Genomic DNA, 14,516 nt, shown 5'->3' on the forward strand with positions numbered 1-14,516 from the left:
CCTTTTGTAATAGGAATTCACTTAGTCAGTTGTACCACATTCGTCCCGACTGTTTTAAGCCATATAGTGATTTGTTAAGTTTTACACAATATGTGGCGCGACTTGCTTTAGGATTCGGAATTGGGATTCCATCGGGAACCTTCATGTAAATGTCCGAATCAAGTGACCCATATAAATATGCTGTCACTACATCCATCAACTGCATAGATAGATGATTTTGAACTGCCAATGCTATTAAATATCGGAAGGTTATTCCACTCATAACTGGAGAGTATGTTTCATTGAAATCAATACCGGGTCTCTGCGTAAACCCTTGTGCTACTAGTCTCGCTTTGTATCTCACCACCTCATTATTTTCATTCCTTTTACGGATGAAAACCCATTTGAACCCCACAGGGAAAATTTTTGAAGGTGTAGGTATTGCTGATGAAAATACCTTTCTTTTTGCAAGCGAGGCTAACTCTGCTTGAATTGCTTCTTTCCATTTGTTCCAGTCCGAGCGCTTTTTGCACTCTGCCATGGTCTTGGGATCTGGATCACTTTGGATAATTTCAGCAATTGTTTCGGCAAAGTATGTGTCGACAATAGTAGTCTTTCGATCATATGATTCTCCAGAATCAATATAGTTTATGGAAATTTCTTGTACCCCTTGTGACGGTTCGTTATTTCCCAATATGATAGTGTCAGGGCGTTCCGATGTCCCAACATCAGTTATTGAGTGCACTTTTGATGTGGGATGTGAATTTTGTATAATCACTTGGTGTCTCTCAACTTGTTGTTCAGAATTTTTGTTATTCTGTTTCCTTTGGCGTTTAGGACATTTAGGCGCCACATCCTGAGTAATGGTCTTACTTCTCCCCCTCTTACCTAGAACCGGTTTCTGAGGTGGGAGTTGAATAGTTTTGTTTGGTACCTCTATTCTTTGAGGCACATTCCTAGCAGGATGGTAGGATTTAGTGACGCCTTTATAATCAGTAAATGCGTCTGGCAGATTATTTGCAGTGTTTTGCAAATTTATGATTTTCTGAATTTGGAGTTCAGATTCTTGTGTACGTGGATCATTAGTGTAGATGTCTTGTGCATCCCAATTAATTTCCGGACATTCCTTTTGGTACATGTAATCTCCCCCTAATGCCGGGAAATGATCCTCATTGAAGATACAGTCAGCGTATCGGGCCGTGAATAGGTCCCCTGTAAGGGGTTCCAGGTATTTAATGATTGACGGAGATAAATACCCGACATAGATTCCTAATTTTCTATGTGGACCCATAGCTGTACGTTTTGGTGGTGAAATCGGTACGTATACAGCGCAACCGAATTTTCGCAGATGGGAAATATTTGGTGGATTTCCACATACTAATTGTAGCGGGGAAGCTGTATGATATGCAGTTGGTCGCAATTGTAGTAATTCAGCAGCTGAAAGCCCTAGTTTGGTTTTGGATAATTGATGAAACCCTAATACTAACCTCTATGCTAAGTGTGTGTAGACTTAATGAGGTTGGTACATGCCAAGTGATGGAGCAAGTGATGATCATGGTGATGAAGGTGATGACCACAAGATGATCAAGTGCTCAACTTGGAAAAGAAGAAAGAGAAAAACAAAACCCTATGGAGATCAAGGCAAAGGTATTGCTTAGGGTTTTGGTTTTGGTGATCAAGACACCATAGAGGGTGTGATCACATTTAGGATAGATAGCCGTACTATAAAGAGGGGAATTCTTTGGCTAAGCGGTTATCAAGTGCCACTAGGTGTTTTTGTTCATGTGCATGCATTTAGAACCTAGTGAGCTAACTTAACTCCTTCGAGGAAAATGTTTGTGAAAATGCTAACACACGTGCACTTGTTGGTACACACGTTGTGGTGTTGGCACACTTTGAGAAGGAGGTGGAGTTTGAAGGGTAGAGAGAGGATGGGTTCCTCTCTCCCTCCCGCCGAGCTTGCGAGGCGGGATTCGGCGCTTTTTGAGAAAATGAAGTGCATATTTTCTATTGCGCCGGAGGGAAATTTGGAGAGGACGCTGGCTTTTGGAGCACCGGACGCTGCGTCTGAGCGTCCGGTGCAGGCAGTGCCTGGCCCAGCTAGGGTAAGGGACCGGACGATAGGCACCGGACGCTGGCTTGAGCGTCCGGTGGTGCGCGTCCGGTGTGCGGGCGTTTTGCGTCCCTCTCTGCGCATGGGTCCGGTGTGCACCGGACGCTCAGGGTGCGTCCGGTGGCTTGCGTCCGGTGACCCTGCGAGTTTGCGGAGCTCTCTGCGCATGAGTCCGGTGTGCACCTGACGCGTCCGGTGCCAACCTGCTCAGCGTCCGGTGCTCTGCAGGTTACCGTTAGACTCTGACACGCGGCTGACGTTGGAGCACCGGACGCTGATGTTGAGCGTCCGGTGCCCCTTTAAGAGCGTCCGGTGACCCCGTGTTTTGCCCAGTGAAAGAGCCAACGGCTCTATTTGTTTGAGGGGCTATAAATACGTGTTTGGCCGGCTTAGGGCTAATACTCTTGGCTTTCTAGCATACATAACATCCTTGTGAGCCTAAGCAAACACCTCCCTCTCATCTCCTTCATAGATTAAACATCTTTGAGATATTGGGAGTGATTCCAAGTGCATTTGCTTGAGTGATTGCATCTAGTGGCACTTGGGGATCGTTCTAGCTGTGGTTTTCTTGTTACTCTTGGTGGTTGCCGCCACCTAGACGACTTGGAGCAGCGGAGGAGGATTGGCACGAGTTGGTGATTGTTCGTGGCCATCTCCCGGTGATTGTGAGGGGTCTTGTACCTTCCCCGACGGAGAGCCGAAAGGTAACTCTAGTGGATTGCTCGTGTCATTGAGTTACCTCACTTGTGGGTAGGTTCTTGTGGTGTCCTAGTGAGGACGAGGTTCGTGCTACACCTCTTAGCCACCGAACCACCAAGTGTTGGTCGACACAACGGGGACGTAGCGTGCCGGCAAGCACGTGAACCTCGGGAGAAAAATCTTGTGTTTCCATTGTGTTTGTTGATTGGATTTCTCCCGGTGATTAGACTTCATAATATTGTGATTGGTTCATCCCCTCTACGTGGTGGTATAAAGATCAAACTCTCTCTCTTACTTTCTTGCAAACTAGAGTAGCTTACTTCTTGTATAGAAACTTTAGGTAGCTCTCTAGTGTAAGTAGAGACTTACTTCTTGTGTGCATAGTGATCATAGCAACTAGAATTGTTGGGTAGGTGGCTTGCAAACACCCCATTAGAGCTAGAGCAAAAAGCTTCGCTTTGTTATTTACTAACCTCTTGCTCTAGTGTTTTTTTAGATTTTTTTTAAATAGGCTATTCACCCCCCCCCCCTCTAGCCATATTAGGACCTTTCAGCAGCGTGTAAAACTGCATGACCCCAACATGTAGTTGGTAGATTACAATTCTGCAATAGTGGTCTGGCTATAAGCTTAACTCTTTTGATAAGGGCTTCTGCTAAACCATTTTGAGTGTGGACATATGGAACTGAATGTTGAATTTGAATTCCTAGAGCCATGCAATAGTCATTGAAAGCTTTTGAGGAAAATTCAGCTGCATTGTCCATTCTAATAGATTTTATCTGATGTTCAGGATGATTTGCTCTTAATCTAATAACTTGAGCTATTAGTTTGGCAAATGCATGATTGCGTGTGGATAATAGGCACACGTGAGTCCATCGCGTAGATGCATCTATTAGAACCATGAAATATTTGAATGGTCCAGATGATGGAGTGATAGGACCATAAATATTGCCTTGAATTCTTTCAAGGAATTTAAGTGGTTCAGATTTGATCTTAAGATAAGATGGTCTTAAAATCAATTTCCCAGTGGCACACGCAGTGCATATAAAATCAGAAGATTCTGGGAACTTAGAATTAGCTAAGTTATGACCATGAGAATTGTTTATAATTTTTCGCATCATCCCTATGCCAGGGTGACCAAGGCGATCATGCCAAGTTTGGAATGCATTGACATTCTGAAAAATTATTTTATAGGCAACATGTGGTACGGGTTTGATGTATGTATAATATATTCCAGATGGTAAAGAGGGAATTTTCTCAAGAATGTTTAAGCGTGGGTGTATCGAGAGGAAACAAATGAATCGAACTATATCTTTTCCATTGATCGATCTTAGAATTTATACAGGTTGAAGGGACGCAACGGGAGTTAGCAGACGCCGGTTCGGGAACACGGAAACACGGTCGCCCAACCGGCATCCTCCCGTTGATGTCGGTTCCTAGAGAGGAGGAGTAGTCCGTACGAAATCTCTACGGTTGTTTACAGGGAGATTTACATTAATCATAGGATATTAGATCTAAGGCTAATATTGATTCCATGTCACTAATCTGGGTGGATGAGATCCCTGTAATCCTATTGGTTCATCTTCTTGAGGAACGGATTGCTTCATAACATAATATATGGATGCACCCAATTTCTCGGCTCTCTGTTTTTCTTTGACAGAGGTAAACCCGGTTTTTTATATAAAAAAACGAAAGTGATTGCAAGTTTTAAATTCATTCTCTTGTGGTAAAATTAAGGGTAAAACACATTTTTCAATCTTCAACTTGTATGAGAGTACGATTTTTTAATCCTAAACAATAAGACCGGGTACCAGACACCCTCCTGCTGAAAGGTGGGTCACTATTCTCTAACGTAACAGGAAAATATATTAAACTCTGAAAATTCATACCACATTTATTTTAATAATACACGAAAATTGTGAAACAAATGCCCTTTTGTTATAAAAAAATATTTGTTCATAGGTGCTCTATTTAGAGTCATTTGGGTCTTTTTTGTTCACGTTTGTTGAAAACTAGACCACAAGCAATAAAGTAACAGCAGTAGAATTAAATAAGTTTCAAATAACGGTAAATAGGTTACCAACAGTTAGACAACATTTTTAGGCTGGTATTAGTTTCGTATTTTTTTATTAAAAAACATAGTTATGATTTTTTAGAGACTAAAACATGTTTTTATCTTTTTTTTAGTCTAAAATACAAAGCCAGCTTTGAATAATATTGCTAGAGGACTAAATTTTGGTTCGGGGGGTGTTAGTTTAGGGTACAAATTCGAATTATTGTACAAGTTGAAGGTTAAAAATGCATTTTACCCTAAAATTAAAGATATATGCAAGCGGATATGTTTTGTGGGTCAGCTAACTTAGCTTATATTTCCATCTAAACTAATTAGGCGGCATGCCGTTATAATCCATTTCAGTAAGTTTTGCATTTTTTTTCGTAAACCCGTCGTCCCGTTCATGTTGTACTAAATTAGCAAAGACTGAGAGGAAATTGTTGCATTTCACCCTTGCACTTGTTGGAGAGAATAGGTTTACCAATCGAAAGACACCAATGCCTGTTCGGTTCTTCTTTTCACTATATATATACCAAGATTTTGGTAACCTTTTTCATGCGTTGGGAATGTAGGGAACGAGGAACAGGGGCAGTCGTAGCACTAGCAGGTGGTGCGTGACTCACACAGGGTGGATGGAATTCTGGGGCATTGCGGATTTGGTGGACGTAGGGGGAGGATATGAATGCACAAAGAGGAGAATATGAATGCCGGCTCTGGTGACGACATGAAGCCGAAGAGCGGAAATCAAAGTGTGTGTGTTTTTAAATATGAAAGAATACAAAAGAGTTTATGTAGGGCAAATTTTAAACCAGAGTGACACATAGAGCGGTAAATCATATGTACTGTACAGAGGAAAAGAACGTAGAGAGAAAACATATACTACACTGTACACAGGAAAAATAGATCATGCATGAGACTGAGGCCCGTGTTCTTTTGTCCATGAAACAAACTGGTGATGGCGCGTTCGTCGGATCTGTGCCGCCGTGTACGCCGACACCTAGAGCGGCACGCAACGCAGGCGGATCCCCCCGAGTCCCTCGTTGAGTTTTCGTTGCGATCGTACGTGTCCCCGGTTGTTGGCCTGGTCAGGAAACAAAACGATGGTTTGTTTCGTGTAGAAAACGGTGGGTGGGTGGTGTGCATGCTGCAGCTGCAGTGATGAAAAGCTACCGGTAGCGGTAGGTACCGAACGGCGAACGCGAACAGCAGCACTCATGCCAATAGCGCCGCGCCGGCGGCTTTGATTGCTGATTTAGCACACAAAACATCCAAAGCTGGTGCATTCAGGCCTTGTTTAGTTCCCAAAAAATTTTACAAAATTTTTCAGATTCCCCGTCACATCGAATCTTTAGACACATGCATGAAGTACTAAATATAGACAAAAATAAAAACTAATTGCACAGTTTGGTCGGAATTGACGAGACAAATCTTTTGAGCCTAGTTAGTCTATGATTAGACAATATTTGTCAAATACAAACGAAAAAGCTACAGTGTCCATTTTACAAAATATTTTGGAACTAAACAAGCCCTCGTTCATTCGTTCCTTCGTTGCAGTATATATAAATCAAGAATCGAATCCATATATATATATATATATATATATATATATATATATATATATATATATATATATCGTACGTGCCAGCATACAAATACAAATGTTGGGTGGCATCACACAGTCTTGCTCATGGACGGGCGTAACGTAATCGGTCGGAGGAGCAAGATGCCCCACGCAACTCTACCACCGCCAGCGCCAGTTCATTCGTCGATGGTTGGAATGGATGGAAGCAAGCAAAGCTAGGTGACAAGAGGACAGGGGCATGCACCGACGGCTGCCGCCTTCCCCTCACGGCCTCACCCCCACCCAAATTGGGCTGTTGCTGTGCCAGCGCCTGTCAGAAGAATGAGAAGCTTCCATCCATAGTACTATCTCTGAACCCAACCGACGCAATCAGCTGCCAGTCCGTGCCCGTCCTTGCTTGCCGGCCGCTCCCAGACCAGACGTGCCAAACCGACCTAGCTGCCTGCCTGCTGTGCTACAACCTGCTAGCTTCACCCCTTGTGGCCTTGAGTAGCACCAAGTCACTGCTGATACTATACATCACTCCACTTGTTTTTGTATGACGAGAAATGGTGTCAGTAAAACTCGCAAAAAAGAGTGAGGTGGTGTTAATTAATACTAGTAGAATAAGCATATAGTAATTCAGAGGTACTAGCTCATAAGTATGTATTTAATTCTAATAACATCCAAGGTATATTGAAATACTAGGGGTCAGTGTTTTCTAGACTCGAGGTATGTGGCCTAGCATAGCAAAGAGACTAGTAGCTTGGCCCATGTAGCAGCGACAGCAACAACAAGCAGAGTACTCCTACCGAGCAACAAGGCCGGCGCCTGGCGATTTGCTCTTAACAAATCCTCGATCAGGTTAGGAGGTGTCCGTGGTCCTGTGGTGGTCAGGTAGACGCATCAACGTTGGGCCCCCGCGCCGGCCGGTGATCCTGATCCTGAGTTCTCTCCATGCATCCGACCATCGCCTCAACAGGCCGAATCGCAGAAGCTTCCTCCTGCATCCGTCCATCGCACCGCAGAGTTAGTTATTTAGGGTATGCTTCCGGCCGGGAGTTAGGTTCATCACCTTAATTAAACTCTATTTTTTACGGTCCACATATGCACCAAAAGCTAAGAACATAAGTTTTCCAATGGCAGCAGTCTACTGTCGAAATTCATTATATGAGTTGATAGTAACAGTAGAAACAAGTGGGCATACATAATATGAAGGGAGGATTAGGGAAGTCCTATTAATTACTGTTTTCTTCGGACCGCCGGGAAAACTATTATGAAAAAAAGTTTGAATGGTTTGATCCCTCCGTCACCCCAGAATAAAAGGGATTATTTTGGGGATTCCTACTATTTCTTTAGTCGATGCAAATTGTGGCCCGGATCTTGCGGATATATCGATTTCTACCAACGATGACACTATGACTTCAATTAGTATTTGCAATTTCTGCTGGTGTTAAGCCGGAGGAAGGAGAGGATGAGGCCAAGTCATCATGCCCCCTTATGCCCTCGGCAACACACGTGCTACAATGGATAGGACAAAGGGTCGCAATCTCGCGAGGGTGAGCTAACTCCAAAAACTCACCTTCAGTTCGGATTGTAAGCTGCAACGTTTTTTGAGCCTTGTATTATTATGTTGGAGTCCATTAGCTAGGGACATGTCCTAGGGTTCTTGGCCACTCATAACAATTTATATTCAATACCGGCCCATCACCTAGATTAGGGTTTTAGTTTTGTTTAGATTAATCATCATTGAATTGTTTTGTCGTTCTTTGATTTGGAGACTCCATTTTTTAGTGCTTAACCCTTTTACCAAATTTGCTTATGTTTTTTTCTTAACCTTGCTTGTGTTCTTTGATTCGTTGGCACATATTGTTATCCACTGTAGTGAGGTTAACCTGGTAGTGCACGGTTCATAACAGGAGGATCTAAAATGCCATGATGCTAGGCTCCACCATTCGGGTACACCTCGCGACTGAATGCACTTCATGATGGATGATTGACGATGTGTTCGTGCCGGACCAAAATGTCGTGCTTCGAGTCTGGTTGTCGTGCCTCGGGCTGCATGGATATCACTAGAGGTGCTCAAGGATTTGGTGATTAGGGTTACTCTTTTTTGGCGAGGAAGTGTCTCTTGGGTAGACATGAGCAAATTGGGCCTAGTACGACCCAACCTGTGGGCTCGGTCTGTCTCGATAGGTTTTAGCCCACCCATGAACCTCACTGGACAGGGCCTGGACACAGATCCGATCCTGTTGTCTAGAAACATTTTTCTTGGTCTGAACCTAAGCCAAAATATTTTTTTTGCTATTTTACACTATAAAATATGCAGGAGGCCCGGCCTAGCCTAGGCCCATCCGAAAAATAGGCTGCCTAGCCCAATGGAACGGTCATGAGCATGACTTTTCTGGCCTAAAATAACCGAGCTTTTTTTTGCCCGACTCGAACTTGATCCAGCCCGAAAATGCTTAGGTCTACTCTTCGGCAGACGTGTTATGGCGTCTGGCCAACACTGCCCCTACAGCCAAAATTTTCATCTTTAAAAGTTCTTGTTTAGTTTTGGATAATTAATAAAACCCAAGTATACTAACCTTTGTTATAAGTGAGATACATAGATAGGTTGGGCAATAACCTATGGATCACTAGGCTACCCGAAAATTAAATAGAAGATCATCCACCTGGCTTTACCAAGTCCCGGTGGAGGCATTGGAGCTAAGGATGGCAACGTGGCGGGTTCGGATCGGGTAAAGTCTATGTGCACCCGAACCTGAAACTCGGAATCGAAACCCGAAACCGAACCGAACACTGATTCGGGTGATAACCCCTCCCCAAAACCAAACCCGCGGATACCCGAAACCCAAATAGATACTCAAAACCCGCTTTCTATGTCAAGATAATAATAGCAATAAGTACTTTCTAGAAATATATACATAATATATATACACATATTTACATGTATAAACAACAGGCAATAAAACATAAATCATGAGTTAACTTAAAATAAATTTCATAATCTAAGTAAACAAGTTATTATTATCATATTATAAAATATGAAATTAATTCTAATGACTTATTTCGGATATCCATTGGATATCCACGGATGGAAAACCAAATCCGATAGATTTCGGGGCCCCGAACCCGAAAACCGTGGATAAAAAATCGTCCCCAAACCCAAACCCGCGAGAACCGAAACCTACGGATATCCAACCTGAAACCGCCCCACTGCCATCCCTATCTGGGGCTATGTCCACTAGGTGTTCTCTTCGCATGCTCAAAGGTTGATCCTCCAACTAATTCCCCGAATCACCCGGAGCTGCATGGACTAGACCCATCGGGTCTGCTCGCATGAATCCAGTAAACTACAATTACATGAAAATACTCGATGAACTTTGGCTTGACGATATAAAGCATCCAGGATTCAGAGCACTCACACGTACAAAAGGCATCGTCTTGGTCGATAAGTCATGGCAGGAAGTACTCTTGTAAGAGGAAAAACACTGCTGAATGACTAGCAGATAAACTCAAACGAAAGGACTCTGTCGACAACTTAGGGAGGGGGGACGCTCTAACGTAGGAGTACGTCATCTTATTTGGCGGAGAAATAATAGATATAAGCATTAAAAAAGTACTTATGTATGATTTCGTGCATGATGATATGTCTTATTTCAAAAGAAGGAGCGTTCTTCTGTTTGTTTTCTATTTTAAATAGGGGGACGAAGAACTATTGGGCAAGTAGGAAAATTCAGCTATTGTTGCTCTGCTCTTTGTCAAGCCCCCTATTTATCCTTTTACTTTGTTTGGTTGATACCTACGTTTACGTATTGGCAAGATATATATAGTAAGCATGCAGGCTTTTTTTTTTTACACCCAAAAGTTACGAAGGAGATAACAAAAGTACACATGGAGACTTTAGACTTGACTGGACAGATGTTGGGAGCACAGGACAGTGACAACGGCTAGCTAGTGCGGATTAGGTTCGGTGGTAACATATAATGCAAAGAGAAACAGGGGACTTAAAAACGCACCGTGCTGACAGCAACGTCGCAACCACCGATGACCGATGGGTCGTCGGTCGACCGCGACGCCGCCGTCGTCGCACGTATACGGCCCTCTCCATCTCTGTACGATCGACACGGACACGTTCCATGTGCTAAGCTCGGATAAGCTAATTCGGCCGCGGCCTGATCGGCTCCGGCCGGCCACTCGTACAGAGACACGCATGCATACTCACTTGGATATCTAGGCTACCAGCAGTGCTAGCACTGCGTAGAACAAGTATTATGGTGGATTGTAAGCTGGCTAAATACTAATGTGGAGGAGAGAAGGAAGGAGAGAGAGGAGAAGCAGATTGTAAACTTACAGCCAGCTTAGACACAATAACTAAAAAACTTTATGAGAGAGATAAGTGGGCCATGTATTAATAGTGAATAGCTAACTATTGTATGGGTTGGCTGGAAGAAGGCTGTAAAGAACCTTACAGTCAGTAAGTGAGCTGTATTATTAAACTTGCTCGTACAGTGAGTACAGGCCAACAGAAAAGTGCATATTATTGCAGCGATCGAACTGTACTCACTATAAGACTACTTTAATGTCTGTATATATATAAAAAAAGGACGATCTTTTCAGTTTCGAAAACATATCTTAAGACGAGCAGGGAATTAATATGAAACGACATAAAGATCAAAATCCACGATGAATCCATCTTATGCACTTTTTTTAAAAAAAAAAATTAGTGCCAATTCATACCAGCCACCAGAGAATGGCATATATATTAGGTCTATTCGCTAGTCTGAAAAGTCATAGCTGAAATTATTGTTGGCTGATTTATTGTGAGAGAAAAACAATGCTGGCTTGCTCCTCTTTGCATTCGCTCCGATAATTCCTATGTCTTTTTTTTTGTTTTCTGTACTGTAATTAGGCGCCCTTTGAAACATAGAAATTCCATAAGAATCGTACTAGCAGAACTACCCATGAATATGTATATCTCTACATAAAAAATACAGGAAACATGAAAAATTTCCGCGTTCCAAAGGAGACCTAAATAGTTTAAGACAAACTATAAGCAAGAAGACTAATTCATTGTTTGGATCTAGTAGAGCTTATTTTAGCAGGTAGCAATTTATTTTAGTCAATGCAAACAGGGTACGTCTATATATATACACGGGCTCTTACAGAGGGATCTTACACAAATAAAGATGTAGCAAGTTTCTCACAGAAAAAGCAAAATTTTGTTGACCAATAAGTAAGGAAGAAAGCGAACTAAAGGAAACCCAAAATGCACAAAACGTACGTAGCTGTGTCTATAACTATAGCCATCACTCACAAAATTAAACAGACAATAAAATTAATAATGATGATGTACCGCGTTTGCAATCCAACGGTTGGTACTACACCTTTCTTGAAGTACATTTACCCTATGGACTTTTTTTTTTGCCAGTTATCATCGTAACTTTTGCTACCTTTAGGAGCTCTCCAAAACGTAAAGTTTATCAATAATAGAGTATCCCTCAGTTTTTCTTAAGAAATAAAGCTAGGTTTCTGCATAGGACGGAAGAATCCAATGGAAAAAAAAAAGAAACAGAGAAGGGGCACCAAAAGGTTACACAAAGTTTCTTTTCGAGAAAAGTTTGAACACGGTTACCATAGATTATTGCACCGTGTTATATTAAAAATCAAAGGAGAACTGTGACTCTGGGGCATAAAACATACACATGTTATTTCAGTTTGATCAGAGATCAGTATATATATGTTTCACATATAGTCCGATATGATGGATGATGAACTTGTGTTCCTATGACGAAAACAGATGAACCAACGATTTAAGTACATGACAAGAACGATGAATTTACCAACAACAACAAACGACATGATGAAGTGACGAGGAAAAAAAAATAATCTTACCCAACTTAATCCTTCCTCTAATCTTATTATTAACACGGAGCGCGCGGAACTAAAACCGCCATGCAGTCTGCGCGCGGTGGACGACGATGATCACCATGGGCGGCGTCCGATCGATCGATCGATCACAAGCCGAAGCAGGCGCAGGCCGCCGCCGTCGCTGCCGCGGAGACGAGGAGCACGGCGCGCCACGCCTCGGCGCGGGCGGGCGCGGCGTTGGGCCGGAACCCGGGGTCCTGCGGGTAGAGCATCCCCGGCGTGTAGGGCGGCGAGAAGCACCCGCCGCCCCCGCAGGACGGCGTCGTCGGGTTGTACCCGCCGGGCGTGTATGGCGTCGCCGGCGTGTACCCTGGCGACGGCTCGTACCCGCCGCCGCCGCCCGACGGCGGCGGCGGGCAGTAGGGCGTGGTCGGGGTCGGGGTCGGGGTCGTCGGGGTCGGCGGCGGGTAGTACTCCGGCGGCGGGGGCGAGTACACGGGCGCCGGCGGCGGGTAGTACACCGGCGGGGGAAGCGCGGGTGGTGGAGGGCTCGCGTACACGCACGGCTCGCCGCACGGGTTCCCGCACGGGTTGCTGCACTTCTCGTCGTCGGCTCTCACCACGACCGCCGCCGCCGTCGCCGCGGCGACGACGAGCAGAAGAAGCGTGAGCACCTGGTGGCCCCACGGCTGTGGCCGCGGCGCCATGCTGCTCGATCAAATCAACCTCTCCTTCCTCCTCCTCCTCCTCCTCCTCCTCCTCGCAGAGCAACGCACAGAAGGTAGGAGGCTAGGAGCTGAACGAACTTTTTGTTGCAACTCTCTGCTGTTTCCCTCTCTGCTGTGGGCTTTGCAGGGTTGGTCTGGTCTGGTTTCAGTGGACGAGTATATGCTGCTGCGTCTCTTGTATTCTCTTCTCTTCTTCTTCTTCTTCTTCTTCTAGCTTGGTTTGGTTCGGTTCGGACCTCTCTTTTGTTCTTGTGGATGGATGAATATAATTGGGGTGGTGGTTATAGTGGTCGGCTTCCGCTTTAGCTTTCGGAGGGTTGCGGGAGGTGGAGGTCGTGCTCGTCCTCGTCCTCGTCCGTCCCCGCGCGCGCAGGCGGCAGGCCTGCTCCGTGCTCTCTTTTTCTACTTGTCATCACTCATCAGGCGTTGATTATGCGTGTGTTTTCTACACTGTATGCACTATCAGTTACTACTAAGTATAAGCGGCATGTTTGTTCCTTCCTGATGATGTGCCTGCGACAGCAAAGCAGCGGCCTGCCTAATCCTAATAAACTTGCTTAAGTCTAGTGTGTATCTACGGCTGCAAGCAAGCAATTATGACGGGGCAGGCAGTGGTGCTTCTTGTGCGCCGAAAGGTGGCGTGCTCTGAACGTCTCCATTGCTGTTGCGCTAGCTGTGCCGTGCTGTTCTCCGCTCCCTCCCTACCCTCTCCTCCTCTTCGTCGGCTCTTCGTGCAGCGCCTTTCGCTCTTTCTATTCCATTTTCTGAAAGTGATCGGAATATCTTCACCCTTTCCAGAATTTGTTTGAATTGAACCCACCATTCCCGATGGACCCCCTCTACACTACGGGCTACGGGGTCACGAATTCGATCGCAAGCGGCGGCATTTAGAATCGCTATAGATGCGCGGCCGCCTTCCTCGTGTATGTGTAGATTAACCTAAACTAGACATGTTTGGTAGTAGTAATTCAGTTTTTTTCCCTTCATTCAGAACGTTGCTGCCTCTTTTGTTCCTTGTCCTTTCGGTTTTTTTTTTTTTACCTTGTGATGATGGTGATGGGATCCGGTGAGCTGTTGCTCTTCTGAGACGCTCCTGCTCCGACGTTTATTGGGAGCTGATCTCATCTCATAATTCACACTCCAATTTTACTCTTGATTGCAAAAGTTTTTTTTTACAAAAAACAAGTGTGGTGCAGTCTGCAGTGTATGATCATGTATTTGACCATTTAAGCGTTCGATTTTCGGATGGAGGAAGAAAGACTAATGAACTAACCTCAACTGAACGTGGTGCGGAGTTATTAGTGGCCAACACTGTTTTGTTGTACTGAATGCGTTGAATTGCTGCAGACATACGACATCACACCAGTCACTGTACTGATCCTCTTTCGTTAGACTTGATGGTATTAGTAATTAATAAGCATTGTACCTTTCCTCATGAAACATCTGGAGGCGGATATGGTAACAATAACTATGATTACTTGATCACATAGCTAGGGCAATCAATCAGTTCA

The 14,516-nt window shown here is 44.3% G+C and overlaps 1 protein-coding gene across 1 annotated transcript; it reads right to left on the reverse strand.

Moving 5' to 3' along the window:
* LOC8070448 (proline-rich extensin-like protein EPR1) lies at window positions 12,093-13,587 on the reverse strand. Its single transcript, XM_002457447.2, has one exon. It carries the CDS (start codon window positions 12,982-12,984, stop codon window positions 12,424-12,426), a length of 561 nt encoding a protein of 186 aa, XP_002457492.1. The 5' UTR covers window positions 12,985-13,587; the 3' UTR covers window positions 12,093-12,423.

This window comes from Sorghum bicolor, chromosome 3 (genome assembly GCF_000003195.3).
Source record: "Sorghum bicolor cultivar BTx623 chromosome 3, Sorghum_bicolor_NCBIv3, whole genome shotgun sequence".
NCBI classification, from domain to species: domain Eukaryota; kingdom Viridiplantae; phylum Streptophyta; class Magnoliopsida; order Poales; family Poaceae; genus Sorghum; species Sorghum bicolor.